General features: G+C 40.7%; 2 protein-coding genes across 6 annotated transcripts in view; one reads left to right on the forward strand and one right to left on the reverse strand.

Moving 5' to 3' along the window:
* KLHL8 (kelch like family member 8) overlaps nt 1-2,217 on the forward strand; it is a 40,029-nt gene extending 37,812 nt beyond the window's left edge. For both annotated transcript variants that reach the window (XM_056568738.1, XM_056568739.1), the window contains exon 10: nt 1,660-2,217. In XM_056568738.1, coding sequence (XP_056424713.1) covers nt 1,660-1,783 — 124 coding nt within the window. In that variant the 3' untranslated portion in view covers nt 1,784-2,217. The remainder of the gene's footprint in view (nt 1-1,659) is intronic.
* AFF1 (ALF transcription elongation factor 1) overlaps nt 1-17,619 on the reverse strand; it is a 161,393-nt gene that overhangs the window by 32,783 nt on the left and 110,991 nt on the right. The window contains exons 17-22 of one of the 4 annotated variants that reach the window (XM_056568735.1): nt 16,340-16,411; nt 16,141-16,234; nt 15,979-16,022; nt 14,440-14,663; nt 8,159-8,224; nt 7,668-7,851 (exon numbers count right to left, since the gene is read on the reverse strand). In XM_056568735.1, coding sequence (XP_056424710.1) covers nt 7,808-7,851; nt 8,159-8,224; nt 14,440-14,663; nt 15,979-16,022; nt 16,141-16,234; nt 16,340-16,411 — 544 coding nt within the window. In that variant the 3' untranslated portion in view covers nt 7,668-7,807. Of the gene's footprint in view, nt 1-7,667; nt 7,852-8,158; nt 8,225-10,506; nt 14,102-14,439; nt 14,664-15,978; nt 16,023-16,140; nt 16,235-16,339; nt 16,412-17,619 lie in introns of those variants that run through there. The other 3 variants (XM_056568736.1, XM_056568734.1, XM_056568737.1) reach the window with 3 other exon arrangements.

The following is a 17,619-nucleotide window of genomic DNA, read 5'->3' on the forward strand; positions in this document are numbered from 1 at the left end:
CAGAGCTGGGCAGGACCTCCCTCAGGAGGAGAGGAATATAGATTTTCACAGCCCCCCTCCTTTCACCTCAGCCCTACTCAGGGACGTAGATTTTCGCAGCCCCGTTCGAGCAGAGCTGTAAAAAATCTACGTCCCTCCTTCTCTCCTGAGGGAGGTGCAAGGAGGGAAGTGCACAGTTACGTCCTGAACAGCTCTGCCTTCCCCTCCCCTGGCTGTATGTTCGGAAATTTCAGAACAGCTGATGGGAGGTGCGAACACAGAACTGCACGCCACCAGTTGTACATTGTAATGACCTAATTGTACTACAAAATCTATGTCTGGGGTGAAATTGAAGAAAAAAATAATTTTTGTAAGTTTCTACACAGTGCACTTTTCGGTAGAAATGACACATTATCTTTATTATGCAGGTCCCCACGACTTTGGTGATACCAATTTATATTGGTTTCATTTTATGACTTTAAAAAAAATTATAACTTTTTTCTCTGAAAATTTATAGGCTTAAAACTTTTTTTTTCTTTTCTTCTGTATATGGGGATGTGTGAGGGCTAAGTTTTTGCGCTGTGATCTGTAATGTTTTTTAGTTTTTATCATGTTTGGATTGGACTTTTTAAAATACATTTTTATGGTAGGAAGTGACCAAAAATATACAATTCTCAACTGTGGTATTATGCATATGCCATTGAGTGTGCAAACTATTAAACATAATGTTAATTAAACCGGACATTTACACACACGGCAATACCACGTTTTCATTTTTGTTAACATAATTTAATTTAAAAAAAATGGGAAAAGGGGGTGACACAAACTTTTATTAGGGAAAGGTTAATTCACATTTATTAACAGTTTAGTCCCCATATAACATTATTGCATGCAATCTTTAGATAGCATACACTGGTTAATGCTATGTCATAGCACAGCATTGATCAGTGTTATCAGCGTTCCAGGCTGTCATGGCTTCCTGGAGGACCAATCGGACTGTGACAAGGCAGTTAAGGGTCCTCTCAGCTAATTGGGATGCTAATTAATAAATTATGATTGTGGAGTCTGTGTTAATTCTGGACATCACCGTGAACTGTGATGTCAGGAATAATCTACGGGTCCTGGCTGCTATCCCACTATGCTCTGGAGTGCGTGCAGGGTGTATATTTAGGTTATGTTCACACTAGAGATGAGCGAATTTACAGTAAATTTGATTCGTCACGTACTTCTCGGCTCTGCAGTTGATGGCTTATCCTGCGTAAATTAGTTCAGCTTTCAGGTGCTACGGTGGGCTGGAAAAGGTGGATACAGTCCTAGGAAAGAGTCTCCTAGGACTGTATCCACCTTTTCCAGCCCACAGAAGCACCTGAAAGCTGAACTCATTTATGCAGGATAAGTCATCAACTGCCGAGCCGAGAAGTTCGTGATGAATCGAATTTACTGTAAATTCGCTCATCTCTAGTTCACACGGCAGAATTTCTGCACAGAATTCTGCAGTAAATTCCACACAAATGAATTGCCCATTAATGGTACTCCTGTAGCAGCAAAACTGCTGTGTGAATGGGATGGCGGAATCCCATTGAAGTGTATTGGCTATAAATTCATGGAGATATTGTGTAAACATAGCCGTACACCCTGCATCAATAAGGTGTTCAATTTTTTTTCCCCTTCATTTTACAGATGGGAGCTTGTTGGGTCTGTGGCTCACTGCCGGGCTGGAGCAGGAGTTGCTGTCTGTGCTTGTCTGAGTAGCCAAATCCGAGATATTGGCCAAGGCTCAAGCAACGTGGTGGACTGCATGTAACCAACACAACTGGATTCTTCTTCACTCCTAATAAAACTTGGTGTTGGCATCACCTCCTAATGTCTAACTTGTGTGCTAGGAACTTCCTCGGTGTATATAGTGTTAAATATCTAGTGATTTATATGAAGGTTGCACTAGTACAATACCTTCACCTATGCTGTGATGTGTAACCACTGGGCATTACTAGAAGTCTATTTTTCTGTTATCTTTTACAAAACTGTAGCCTAAGGGATTATAACTGTTAATTTATTAAAGTGCCAAATGTCTTTTGCATAGACTTCATGGGTTATGCGGTCTCTGTATATAGTCTGCATTGTTTTGACCTTTTTGTGTGTGTGTATATATAGAAGTATATTTATTGAGATATTTTGTTGTTGACTAATGTATGACAGTTTAGTTTTGAAAATTTACATTAAAAAAGGGGTTTCCAAATGTTTTCGCCTCAATTTGTGTGACAAAACTAAAACCTATTTACAAGGGACTTGCAAAAACCACTTTATACATAAAATCAGTTATCAGAAGATGATTTGTTTTAATGGGTTGTCCAGAATTAGAAAAACGGCTGCTTACATCCAGGTATTTGATGTTGCGTCTCAATTCCATTTATAATATCTTCAGCACTTTGTAGACTCAGGTGCCCGGATTATGTTATTTTTATTTTGGTACTACAACTCTCCCATTGTATTCAATATCTTTTCCCCCTGAATGTAATGATACAGCACATGTGGAGTGATAGAATGCCAAAGTAGGGTGCTCTTCCCCCCCCGGACTCCACTATAGGACTGCCCACCTAGCAAGAAATTAGCATAGTTATTTGCTGGCCTAATAAGAATCTTCTCCCACAGCTCACACGTGTAGTAAACAGACTAATTACAGAAAAGTATACTTTATTGAGAGGGTATATGTGTGCTGCTGTCAGACTTGAAGAGGAGAAATGACTAAATGTGTCTTTCCTGTAATTTTGCTTTCTTCCTTAGTTGCCACAGATCTTAAGGGGAGGGTACATTTTAAATGAGTACTCGGGCGCGCACTTTTCCTTTTATCCCGTCCGGGCTGCAAAATAAAAGAAAACACACTTTCTCTTACTTGCCAACGAGCCCCCGGAGCTCCGGTACAGATGTTCGGTCCCCGGGCTGTATTCTTCTTACTTCCTGTTAGCCCGGCACGTCACACGGAGCTTCAGCCTATCACCAGCCGAGGCGGCACATCGCTGCGGCCGGTGATAGGCTGAAGTTCCGTGTGACGTTCCGGGCTAACAGGAAGTAAGAAGAATACAGCCCGGGGACCGAACACCTGTACCGGAGTGTACCGGAGCTCTGGGGGCTCGTTGGCAGGTAAGAAAAAGTGTGTTGTTTCTCTTATTTTGCAGCCCGGACGGGATAAAAGGAAAAAAGTGCGTGCCGGATTATTCCTTTAAAGGACCACAGTTAATGAGCGAAGTTACAGTAATCGATTCTGCACGAACCTTGCGGCTCGGCGTTTGCTGACTTAAGCCTGCATAAATTAGTTCAGATTTCAGGTGCTCTGGTGGGCTGCAAAAGGTGGATACAGTCCTAGGAGAGAGTCTCCAGCCCACCGGAGCACCTGAAAGCTGAACTAATTTATGCAGGCTAAAGTCAGCAACCGCCAAGAAGTTCATGACGACTTGGATCACTGTAACTTCGCTCATCTCTAACCACAGTGTCACAGGCTGAATTCTTAATCGTAAAGATCTTTGTTTTGGACAAAACTAGAGAACTCTCTTGACATCTGAGAAATGAATATTCTTTGACCCTCCGGTGTACCTAAAGTCTCTTCATTGCAGTACAGTAAAAGTCTTAGAACTCCACCCTCTGGCAGTTGCCTAGGATCTATGAAAGAAGTCTACCATTTCTGTCACCTTTCTTGTGGATCTGAAATCCACTTCATATTCATTTATTCAAGGGAACCTCAGACAATCTTCCTAAGACAAGGAAATTCCCTAAGAGATTTTAATTTTTATAATTGCTTTAACCCATTATGACCTTAAGGACCAGAGCATTTTTTGCACATCTTACCACTGTCACTTTAAGCATTAATAACTCTGGGATGCTTTTACTTATGAATTTGATTCAGAGATACATATCCTACTTTCACATAGTGGTAAATTTTCGTCTATACTTACATCATTTCATGTTGAAAAATTCCAAAATTTTATGACAATTTAGCTTTTCGAACTTTAAAGCTCTGCTTGAAAGGAAAATAGACATACCAAATAAATTATATTCACACATACAATATGTCTACTTTTGTTTGCATCATAAAGTTGACATTTTTTTACTTTTGGAAGACCTCAAAGTTCAGCAGCAATTTTCCAATTTCTCACGATTTTCAAAATCAGAATTTTTCAGTGGCCAGTTCAGTTTTGAAGTGGTTTTGATGGGCCTTTCATATTAGAAATACCCATATATGACCCCATTATAAAAACTGCACCCCTCAAAGTATTCGAAATGACATTCAGAAAGTTTAACCCTTTTAGGTGTTTCACAGGAATAGCAGCAACGTGGAGAAAATTCTAAATCTTAATTTTTTTTTTTTACACTCGCATGTTCTTGTAAACCCAGTTTTTTTAATTTTTACACGGGGTAAAAAGGAGAAAAAGCCCCCCAAAATTTGTTACCCAATTTCTCTCGAGTAAGGAAATGCCTCAAATGTGGATGTTAAGTGCTCTGTGGGTGCACTTGAGGGCTCAGAAGGGAAGGAGCGACATTGGGATTTTGGAAAGTGAATTTTGCTGAAATGGGTTTTGGGGGGTCATGTCACATTTAGGAATCCCCTATGGCACCAGAACAGACAAAAAAAATACCTCAAGGCTCACTGTACCCCTTGTTACGTTCCTTAACACCCTACAGGTGTTTGACTTTTCGTTAAAGTCAGATGTGTACATTTTTTTCCACTAAAATGCTGTTCCCCCCCACATTTACAATTTTTACAAGAGGTAATAGGAGAAAATGCCAACCAAAACTTGTAACCCCATTTCTTTTGAGTATGGAAATACCCCATGTGTAGACAAAGTGCTCTGCGGGCGCACTACAATGCTCAGGAGGAGCCACATTTGGCTTTTTGAAAGCAAATTTTGCTGAAAGTTTTTGGGGGGCATGTTGCATTTAGGAAGCCCCTATGGTGCCAGAAAAGCAAAAAAAACAACATGGCACACTGTGAAACACCACCCCTCAAGGAATGTAACATGGGGTACAGTGAACCTCTACACACCACTGGTGTTTGAGAAATTTCCGCTAAATTTGGACATGAAAAATTAGATTTTTTCACTAAAATGCTGGTGTTACTACAAGTTTTTCATTTCACAAGAGGTAATAGGAGAAAAAGACTCCCAAAATATGTAATACCATTTCTTCTGAGTATGGAAATACCCCATATGTGGATTTAAAGTGCTCTGCTGGCAAACTACAATGCTCAGAGGAAGAGAGCCATTGAGCTTTTGGAGAGAGAATTTGTTTGGAATGGAAGTTGGTGGCTATGTGTGTTTACAAAGCCCCGTGCTACCAGAACAGTGGACACCCCCCCCATGTGACCCCAATTTGGAAGCTATAACCCTCACAGAATTTAATAAGGGGTGCAGTGAACATTTACACCTCACTAGCGTTTGACAGATCTTTGGAACAGTGGGCTGTGCAAATGAAAAATGTGGGGTGTAAATGCTCACTGCACCGTTATTACATTCCATGAGGGGTGTAGTTTCCAAAATAAGGTCACATGTGGGGGGGTTCCTCTGTTCTGGCACCATGAGGGCTTTGTAAACACACATGGCCTTCAATTTCGGACACATTCTCCAAAAGCCCAATGGTGCTCCTTCTCTTCTGAGCATAGTAGTTTGCCTGCAGAGCACTTTACATCCACATATGGGGTGTTTCCATACGCAGAACAAATGGAGTTACTAAGTTTGGGGGGCTTTTTTTTTTTTTATACTATTTTTCCTTGGGAAAATAAAAAAAATGTAGGGTAACACCAGCATTTTAGTGAGTTTTTTTTCTTCATCTTCACATCCAACTTTAATGAAAATTCATCAAACACCTGTGGGGTGTTAAGGCTCACTATACCCCTTGTTATGTTCTGTGAGGGGTGTAGTTTCCAAAATTGGGTCATGTGGGTATTTAATTTTTTTTGTGTTTATGTTAGAACCGCTGTTAAATCACCCGCCCCTGTGCAAATCACCAATTTAGACTTCAAATGTACCTGTGCACTCTCACTCCTGAGCCTTGTTGTGTCCCCGCAGAGCATTTTACATCCACCTATGGGGTATTTACGTACTCAGGAGAAATTGCATTACAAATTTTGCTGTGAGTCTGTAGATAAAAAGAATCTGTATTTACATACCTATTTGGACGACTGATTGTTATTATTCAAATGCTGCCCCAACTGAAGTGGCTGTGTGCAGGGAAAAGTGCAGTAGTGCAAACCTGTATGGCTAAATAATCACAGTATGCGAGATTAAGTGTTTACCGTATGTACCATACTGTGATTATTTACCCATACAGGTTTGCACTACTGCACTTTTCCCTGCACACAGCCACTTCAGTTGGGGCAGCATTTGAATAATAACAATCAGTCGTCCAAATAGGTATGTAAATACAGATTCTTTTTATCTACAGACTCTTGGCCTAATTTAGGTTGATTCTCATGCTTTTTTTTTTTTTTTTTAAACATTTTTATTGTTGTCTAGCCCTTTAACCTTGAGAAACACCACTGAAGTCCCGAATTTTCTCTACTACATCGGTCATTGAGACAAATCTCATTTTGTACCTATTTATCTAACTCTCAATAAAGACAAAAGTACTATCCCCATAGCGCAGGTATTTCATTTTTTAGATTTATCAACACCAGTGTAGATAAAGTGGTACAGTTGCCCATAGCAACCAGATTGCTTCGTTAGTGTTTTTTTAAAAGCCCTGTGAAAATAAAGAAAACAGTTTGCAATGGGCAACTGCACCACTCTTCCCCTACACAGGTTTTCATAAATTTGAGCCAATATCTGCAGCAGACACGAGATGGTAGAATAGGCACTCAGGGAGATTCATCAAAACCTGGCCAGAGGGAAAGTTGCTGAGTGTCCCGTAGTAACCAGTCCAATTGCTTCTTTAATTTCTAAAATGAAAGAAGCGATCTGATTGGTTGCTATGGGCAACTCTGCAACATTTCCTCTAGACAGGTTTTGATAACTCTCCCCCTTTAATTCGTAGTTTTCAGTGAACGACTTGGCAGCCAACAGACGTGATCATTCTGGTCTAAACCATGAAACGTTCCTGCTGAAGGAGAATCTGCTTGTAAACAGCCAGTCATCAAAAACAGCACCACATGAATGATCTGGAGACAGAGAGCTGCTACTGCCACAATAGTCACTTCATAAGGGTCCTTTGGACCAGAGACAAAACAAGGAAGAGCTCGGAATTGTGGTAGAGGACAATAAACTGATCCTTGGGCTCCTGAGGTATAAATATTTGGCAATATGCCGGAGATGACAGATTTTATGGTAACAATTAGAGATGAGCGAACTTAAAGTAAATTCGATTCGTCACAAACTTCTCGGCTCGGCAGTTGATGACTTTTCCTGCATAAATTAGCTCAGCTTTCAGGTGCTCCAGTGGGCTGGAAAAGGTGGATACGTTCCTAGGAAAGAGTCTCCTAGGACTGTATCCACCTTTTCCAGCCCACGGGAGCACCTGAAAGCTGAACTAATTTATGCAGGAAAAGTCATCAACTGCCGAGCCGAGAAGTTTGTGACGAATCGAATTTACTGTAAGTTCGCTCCTCTCTAGAACAATCTTAACTTTCTTCCTCCAAGTCTGGATCTGCGAACACACAGGAGAAGACTACATATAATATCAGCGCAGTGAAATTTTATTTTTATGAGAATTATCAAAGCAAAAAAAAAAAGGTGGATGAGCGGAGGTTATACTCTCCTGCTGGTGGAATGAGGACAATATTAAACACGTGTGAGCTGTAGGAAAGGGTACTTATTAATGTTTATTTCTTGCTAGGTGGGCGGTCCTAGGGTGGAATCTGGGGGGACAGGATATCCCATCTGTGTTGCCCTGAGGATGAAGGGGAACAAGTTATTCTGCCGCAAGAATAAACATGTTTTTTTTCTTTTGGCGGGTCCAGAATCCGGAATTGCCACAGCAAAATTTTCTACCACTTTGTGCACAGTGCAGCAGAATCCCATTAAAAACCATGGGAATCTGCTGTAAGTGGAATTCTGAGCAGTGTGCTCATACCGCTATGGAAAACAGATAGTGCAGTTGTAACCTACAGTTGCTATGTACATGAGAGAATGGAGCTCCCGGAGAAGAAACATTACTATCAGGGCAATGGAAGCAAGGAAACAAGATTCCTCTTTACCTGCACTAGTTGTAGGCCAGTTCACTCTGCGGAATCCACAATCCTGATGCAGATATGTGCATATTACTTGGGTAGGAGAGAGTTGTTCATAAAGGAAAGAAAAGAAACCATTCATAAGAATGTATTTGATATTTTATTTACAGCTTCATTCCTGACATCGCTTTTGCCAAAAAGAAAGAATAAATCATTTGTCTCTGTCTTTACAGCAAATTATCCTCATTGTCACAATATAATTAACAAAATAGGAGTGGCACAGCTTCTTTGGAAAGAGATTACGCATAGACTTTCTTCTTTAAATAAAAGATACAAACAAAATCACAGATCTGTTCAGTCTCTTGCACTAAGGAACTGTACAAGGCAGCTTTAGAGTATTCACAGAAGCCCCAGAATGTTTATTTCAGAAGTAGTTAAAAGACACCAGTTACCTCTGCCAATGGTTCTTTGCACATCTTCCCATTGCACATAATGTTATTTGAAATAAAGGGCCAGGTCAACCGTGTCCCTCCTGTAAGGACATCAATCACTTAACAGATGCCACTGGGTTACATACAATTATTGAAATGTAGCGTGGCTCTGATAACATGACTGGCTTACATGAGAGGTCACTACATGTTATTTGTTGCGGCAACTTCAATAAACCTTGATTTTTTTTTAAATATTTTTTTTCACAATTTCCTTAGGAAATAAAGAAAGTTGCCTAACACAAATTCATGTCAAGTCCATTATTTTATCTAAGGTTGACCGAGCAATGTCATTGTCAACTGAAGACAGGCAGCAATGTTATAATGAATGCACACAGTCTCAAAGCAAAAGAGTCAGTCAGTCTGCCAAGTAGCATAATCCAGTGCCAGTCATGATGTCACTGCAGCAGTCTTATGGGCATCACATGATGTCCGCTGTAGTGTGGAAGACTGTCCATACGTTAAGCATTCAGCTTAAAAAATTAAAAGAAAATGTATAATGAAACTCATAAGAAACTAAGAGTGTGTGCCCATGGTCCCAAGCTTTTAAAGGAAGTCACTAGAAAATCCCCAATTCATGTTGCTGTGCTAATGATCAAAAATTTTTGGGATGGCAGTACCACTGTGTTACCTGCAGGTGTCATTGTTGCCATCGACTTAGAACAATCCCTACAGCGGAGTGTTCAAAAGCAACACTGCCACCTGCAGGAAACAAAATAAATTACACATAAGAAGAAAAAATGAATGATGCATCCAAGAACAGCTTTACTTACGTTATATAGAAGCTTATTTAAATGACGGAAATGAAGAGCAACTTGTTTTGTCCAATATGTATCAAAAGGTTAGAAACAAACATTACAAATCACCAATAAAGTTTATACATTATATGGAATACACAATTGTTCAGCAACGTAGACTGCTTTTCCTAAATTACAATCTCTTTCTTCAATGTGTATTGTACATGAAGACTAAATATAAAGTTTTAGCACTGTTGATGACCCATATTGGCCTAGGCAACTATTCTATTTCCAATACCGGAAATATTTTAATCAGAACTACTATAGTTCATCAGCAACAACACGAGCACCGTGGATATAGGAGATGGGGCTTTGCACTGTAGCTTGCCAAAAACAAAGTGCAGATCACATGGCACTTAGATCAATATAAAGATCATATGTCTATACTAATCCAGGTGAGTAAAGAGTGCTTACAGTGAAAGCTTGTAATACGATGAACAATATGCTCACACATAACCAGTTGAAACTGGTCCCATACAGTTCAGATGGCCACTAAGTAACATAGGTTATTAAGTTACACCTCATATACAAAGTTAGCTAGCAGAGTCATATGGTAAGTTTCCGCAGTTCCACCTGAACACATTTCCACCCTTGCAATTTTTGAAGAACCTACACTTAAAGGCGTACTCCGGTGAAAACATTTTTTCTTTTAAATCAACTGGTGGCAGAAAGTTAAACATATTTGTAAATTACTTCTATTAAAAAATCTTAATCCTTCCAGTACTTATTAGCTGCTGAATACTACAGAGGAAATCATTTTCTTTTTGGAATGCTCTCTGATGACATCACGAGCACAGTTCTCTCTGCTCACGTTATTATAATAATATTGCTTTATTTTTTGTTGTCCTTAGTGGGATTTGAACCCAAGTCCCCAGCACTGCAAGACAGCAGTGCTAACCACTGAGCCACCATGCTGCCCTTAGCATACATCTGTTATGCATAGTTGCTAAAATGGACAGAGATGTCAGCAGAGAGCACTGTGCTCGTGATGTCATCAGTGTTCCAAAAAGAAAGGAATTTCCTCTGTAGCATTCAGCAGCTAATAAGTACTGGAAGGATTAAGAATTTTTAATAGAAGTAATTTACAAATATGTTTAACTTTCTGCCACCAGTTGATTTAAAAGAAAAAAAGGTTTTCACCGGAGTACCCCTTTAAAGTAAACCTGTCAGGTTTTATATACCGCCCTATCGAGGTGTATAAGACAGAGGGAGAGAAGGTGAGCTCTGGGATAGATATGTTGTATGATCTGGAGAAGGATTTCTCAGACAAAGAGTAATTCCTGACAAGACTCATAGGAGCAAAAGGGAGTCCTTCTTACCCCATCCATGTTTATTGACAAGTTTCCCTTATATCAATATGCTTACATAGAAGGTTGTCAATAAGCCTTTGTGGGTGAGGTCAGCAGGACTCTGTCTCTGCTAGGAGTCCTATTAGGAATTACAGGGTCACTTTAATCCTTAAAGGAGCATTTCAGAATTTTTAAATAATTGTCAAAGTGCTGAGACTGTAATAAAAAATAAAAAAAAAAGAGAGGCTTGAACAGGATGTGCCCGCTCAGGTCCTCCCTGGCTACATTGGTGTCTTGTATAGGCCAGTGATTGGCTAAGCATCCAGGTCCTGCTTCAAGCTCTCATCTCTGAAGAAGGCAGAACTGAGGAGTGGTGGAGGACAAAATGAGAGCTGTAGCTGGACCTGCAGGGAACCAGGGGTAGGTAAGTATTCTCTCTTTTTTTATTTATTATTTATTTATTTATTTATTTTTTTACAGCCCCAGCACTATAACAGCAATTCCCTGATAAACATGTATTGTGAGAACTGGTCCATTTCTCCATAAAATTCTAGTAGTAGATTTTAGGAAACTGCTATTTAAAATAAGTATAGCCTTCTCAGCAAAATGCTGTAGAACTACTGTTGTTGTTGAGTCAACAAGTACCATCACTACTACACAGTATGTGTCGGAAAAATACTATCCAGATGAGCTACAGGCTAAAAACTAACCTGAGAATAAAAGGTTATTTTGGAGCGCTCTCTTATAAGAATATTCATCTAAAGGCCCTTGAATTATTTTAGGTATGAAGTGTTTAATTCAAATTTGCCCTGATAAACCTGAATGCAGCTTGGAATACTTTCAGGATCATTATTTTCCTGTTGAAACTCAAGCTGTCTACGGATATTTAATAAGAATGTGGTTTTATTCCCGAGAACAATGCAAGAGGAGTGTAATGCGAGCAACGTCTTCCATTTAATTGCAGGCACCATCATAATACAGGAGATTAACCTTCTGGTTGAGGCATCTAAAGAGCTGTAATTTGAGAATGGTCCCTGTATGCAGCTGAGGATGTATGGCAAATTAACCCTGCAATAGCTAAAAACAACAACAAGGATGCTCTACCTATATGGGACCATCACAGTACCACGATACTTAATAGCGTTACAAGTCAGTACCATTTTTAGTACCTTATCTTCTTCTCCTAGTTAACACTTCCAAGGGTATCAAGCACGCTAACAGTTAACTCTGTAGAACAAAGCAGACCTCTGAGATTTCGTCGCTTATGATTACACTTAAGTACTATTGGGTTAACCTCTAATAGAAGTGAAGAAGCCACACTGCGTATAAACACTATACAGCAATGTTTAGTATATGACACAATCAGCCAAAATAAAAATACATAGAAATACAGCAAAGTGAACCGACCATGTACTATCTAACTGGTTAAGTGCTCTTAGTTTGGTATATAGTACATGCCTGCAGAGATACAGATCTAAAATTATAGAGGAGGCAAAGTATATAGGCATTTTTGCTGTACTTGAATGCTAGTGTTCTTTATCCTTTAGCAGCAGGTAAGGAACGCCATTTATTTCTTCAAGGAGCTATGCAAAACCCTATAAAAAGGGTAAGCCCACTGGCCTCAATGTAAAAACTTTATTGGTGAAGGCTGCCATTAGTAAGATGCATCATTCATTTACCAAGGGGTATTGTACATGATTAAATCGACCATAGACACAAGATGTTCAATTCCCTGGCCATAGACACAGCTTGGCGGTAGTAAAACGGTGCTTGGATATAATGGCTGTAGTAAAACGGTGCTTGGATATAATGGCTATAGTGAAACAGTGCTTGGATACTGTGTCCGTTACATTGCTGCTTACATGATAAGCAGCAACCCTTGTAGAAATATCTCTTCCATCATAAGAATTACAAGAACGCACACTGGGAGCAGATTTATCAACCTGTCAGACAAAAACGGTCTTATTAGCCCATAGCAACTAATCACAGCTCAGCTAAACTGCTCTGGTAAAATAAAAATTAAGCCGTGACTGGTTGCTATGGTCTTTCTGTCCAAGCACTTTCTGTTTTGATTGGTAAACTGCCATATCTATCTATGAGTTCACAGTGAGAACACAGCCTAACAGATATGTCACAAACCAATTGCTCACGCCTGTTGACTGAACAAGCTTTGGTTTAAGACCAGCTCAGGGGATTGATCATGAAGCAAGCCTGTTAGCTGGGATCCCTACTGATCAGAAGGGGATTATGTGTCCAAGCTAAAATCGGCAGGTGCACTTAAAATCAATAAATGGCCCCTTTAAGTACCAATGAAGGGGCAGGAAGAAACATTCTTCTTTTAAGGGTCAGGGCTTCAGGCAGTGTCAGCTTATTTGCATTGTCTCAGCAGGTTCCCCGAGCCTGCAATTGGCTATTTAGCGGAGGTAATTGTACAGACTACTCCCGCTTTGACAGCACTTAGCAACGATGATGGGGATCTGCCCTGTTGACTGGTTTTACTGGAGTACGTCCAGAAGACCAATGACTACTATTTAAAAGCATGGCAGAAATTCTAGTGCTGATGGCAGTGTTTACATGAACCCTAACATGCAGTTCAGTCATTTGATTCATAGTCCTGACCGCTTAGAGAACTGTGCTAGAACCAGCAGAGATAAATGATAAATAATAATGTGCAAGAATGTGCAGTTTAGTTTGTAGCTTGAGAATAAGATATGACAGAACCAGTAGGACACTTGGAAATTGGATTAAGGCACAAAGCTTTGAATTTAGAAATGCAGGCTATGCACTGTCATATGTTATTCCCAGCTCTATAGCAATATATTCTGTACAAATCAAAGTACAACCACTTATTCATGTAGTAAGATTTTAGGGCAGGAGGGAGCCAGCTTGTTTGGCAAGTTCCAGTTGTTGTTCTGCATTGGCCTAAATGTGGAGGATGAAGATCTTCCAGAAGACATCTCTTTTCATGCTGGTTTTCATAAGAAATGTTTAAAGACCACTGATGTGTCTGACCTATTCAATACCACATTGCACTTTTCTTGTGATCAAAAAAATAAAATGTATTATTTTCTCATCGTCTTCTTTTCATCTTCACATGACATGATGCCTTCATTTCAGGCAATGTTCAACCGGCTTCCAGTCATACCAGAACTCAGAAGCCATATAGATATATAGATATATTATCTTTATATTGCTAGAATTCATGAATCCAATCGCAAACTCCAGACTTTTCAAAGTGCAAAATAGTTCAGAGGGTAAGTGCCCTCCAGCACAGTTAAGTCATACTTAATTCCAGCCTCAGCCAATGTAAAGCCTGTCTAGTGTAGTGTACCAGGTCAGTCATAGTGCTGTTTAGGGCGAGGGGACAGACCATTGAACTGAGATCTGCAAAGAAATCTGAAGCAGAGAGAAAACAGTGATGATAAAATCGGTGCATAGAAACTGTACAGCATACACCATCTGATAACATCATTATTCTAGGACTGTGTGAAAGTAAATGTTTAGATAGATTTATGTAAGTCACAAGCCTTACTATTGCTAGGATGTGCTAGCAATAGACAAACAAAGTAGATCCGCCAGCAAACGCAAGTCTTTTAGCGTGTCAACATGCATGGCTACAAAGACTTCATTTCCAAAATATGCATAGAAATCCTAGGATGATCAAAACGTACACTTAACTTGCACCTACTAGATTTGCCATACAGGCCACATATACTATTAAAACTAGAGCATACCTTTATTTTTCTTTGCGATCATATCCGCTTGTTCCCATATGTCATAGGCATAGAGGATGTAGGAAGTGATATTTACGTAAGATGATGCTATGTGGTGTATCATCTGGGGGATGGTGACTGAAGGATTCGGTCCTCCACTGTTGCTGGCATTTGAGCCTGGCTGAGATCCTGCAGAGCTGGCAGGTGAAGGTGTTGGGGAAATGGGAGAAGGCGTACCAGTACTTCTACAAGAAAAGAGATAAGCCACCTTAGACAATCTATATTATTACAGAAATTAAACTTTGATTTTTAAAATTGATTTTTTTTTTAGCCCCTTAAGGGCAGTTACTATGACACTAGGCATGGCACGTTCACATTTTACACTGGATAAAAGTTAAAGGAGAACTCCTGGAGTTCTCCTGTAAGTGAAGTTGACAGCTCATTGTTGCGATCCATAGTAATTAGTAGGTTCTTAAAAGGAAGAGGCATCCTTTCTTCTAAATCTATTACAATCAAGGTGTTTCCACTCCTTTTACTGGTGCTAAAAAGCAAACATTTCAGAACGTGGTTAGCTTTAGCATAGAGGAGTACGTATTGAATATAGAAGGTCCCTCTCAATTTATCACAAGGGTTGTCTAAAGCTGACCGCCTCATTTAGAAGCACTATATGTAAAGACAGTAAAGTTATTTGTATCTATAATGGCATCAATGGACAGATATTACATGGAACTGCGTAACATAGATGCTCTGTATTAAAGGAGTACTCAGCCCCTAGACATCTTATCCCCTATCCAAAGGATAGGAGATAAGATGTCAGATCGCCGCGGTGCCGTTGCTGGGGAGCCCCGGGATCGCCGCAGCGGCACTGCGCTATCATTACAGTACAGAGCGAGTCCGCTCTGTGCGTAATGACGGGCGATACAGGGGACGGAGCAGCGTGACGTCATGTCTCCGCCCCTCGTGACATCACGGCCCGTCCCCTTAATGCAAGTCTATGGCAGGGGGTGTGACGACCACCACGCCCCCTCCCATAGACTTGTATTGAGGGGGGCGGGCCGTGACACTACGAGGGGCGGAGTAACGATGCTCCGTCCCCTGTATCGCCCGTCTTTACGTGCAGAGCGAACTCACTCTGTGCAGTAATGATAGCGCAGTGCCGCAGCGGCGATCCCAGGGGTCCCCAGCAGCGGGACCCCGGCGATCTGACATCTTATCCCCTATCCTTTGGATAGGGGATAAGATATCTAGGGGCGGCGTACCCCTTTAAGGTTAGTGAAAGCAGGCAGTTTAAACCAAAACCAATATTTCTTAGGTGGAATGTAAGAATGATCGACCATTTTAGCTGACCAATAACAGACCGACATTGCCTGGAAAGAAGACGGCTGGGTTTGAAATCTGTCCTTCACTCGGTGTCAATGATAATGTAGGTGCTATTGTAAACAAATGTACCCTTCCATCTTTCAGCGATTTACAAAGTAATGATACAATTGGTTACATTTCATTCGTCCACCAGGAAGACCACCTGCTTACCTAGATACTTAATAAATAAGTTAAGCTTACCTAGCAACACATGGGGAAGGTGCCTGTGCAGCCCTGGATGAACTCTAGGATAATAATACATGATAATATTCATGAAAACAATAATGCTTACAAGATTACAAAAACATTTATTATGTACGCAAATATAGTAATAATTTATTCAGAAAGTTAGATTTTTTTTACCTTGAAGTGTTCCCCAAGACTGCGGGAATACTTTAATGCAGTGTCTTTTTTGTAGCGAAACATTGCCATGTAGAGAACGGACTGGCAACGCATACTAAAATTCACAAAGGAAAAAATACATTAATATTGGTATCATGTAAGCAGATCAAGCCCACACAATGCAAAACCATGAACGACATACATTCCATTATATACTTACCATAAAACTGCAAATGATTTTTCATACGGAGGTGCCAAACTATCAGAGAAGTTCTTCAGCTTCATAATAAACCTGAGATAGAAAAAGATGTGAAAAATTAAGCTTAGACAGTAGCGCTACATTTTATCCACAAGGCTCTTGTCACACTAACCATACGGACGTTTTTTTGTACATTAACTTCTTAATGGCGCTTGACAGTCAATGAGTATTAGTCTGATTCGGGAAGATTAACCCACTGCATGCTGCGATCAATAGTAAACCCATCAAAGGTTCAATTGGCACTGCTCACTCACTGTGGCAGCCAGAGGCCTTCGGAAGGCCTCAGTGTCTGCCATAGGGAGATAGTCTTGTACAGTCTGCACTAGGAGATTGCAGTAGTGTGGCAGTGAACTGTAAAAACAAGCTAAAGATTGGGGGACAAAAAAGGGTGAAAAAATCCCAAAATGTTTTTAAAAATATATATTTGAAGAAAATTTTAAAATTTCGCAGTAGTGACCAGCTGGAGAGGGTTCAAAGACTGGCTACCAGGGTAATACGGGGAATGGGAGGACTACAGTACCCAGAAAGATTATCAGAATTAGGGTTATTTAGTTTAATAAAAAGAAGACTTAGGGGAGACCTAATAACTACCGTATATACTCGAGTATAAGCCGACCTGAGTATAAGCCGAGACCCCTAATTTCAACCCAAAATCCCAGGAAAAGTTATTGACTCGAGTATAAGCCTAGGGTGGGAAATACATCATCCCCCCCTGTAATCATCCAGACCCGTCCTTAACATCCTCATCATCATCATCATCATCACTGCCTGTCATCATCCAGACCCTCATCATCATCACCTGTCATCATCCCCTTGTCATCATCCCACACATCCCCCCTTCATCATCCCCTTGTCATCATCCCCACCCCCCCTTCATCATCCCCTTGTAATCATCCCACACCCCCCCTTCATCATCCCCTTGTCATCATCCCCACCCCCCTTCATCATCCCACACCCCCCCTTCATCATCCTCTTGTCATCATCCCACACAGCCCCTTCATCATCCTCTTGTCATCATCCGCCCTCAGTGGTCTTCAACCTGCGGACCTCCAGAGGTTTCAAAACTACAACTCCCAGCAAGCCCGGGCAGCCAGGTCCGCAGGTTGAAGACCACTGCGGCCTTCGACATCATCCAGCCCCCTCTCACCCCCCTTTAGTTCTGTACAGTACTCACCTCCGCTCGGCGCTGGTCCGGTGCTGCAGGACTGTCCGGAGAGGAGGTGGTCCGGTGGGATAGTGGT

Source organism: Hyla sarda, chromosome 1 (assembly GCF_029499605.1).
Source record: "Hyla sarda isolate aHylSar1 chromosome 1, aHylSar1.hap1, whole genome shotgun sequence".
In the NCBI taxonomy this organism is placed as follows: Eukaryota; Metazoa; Chordata; class Amphibia; order Anura; family Hylidae; genus Hyla; species Hyla sarda.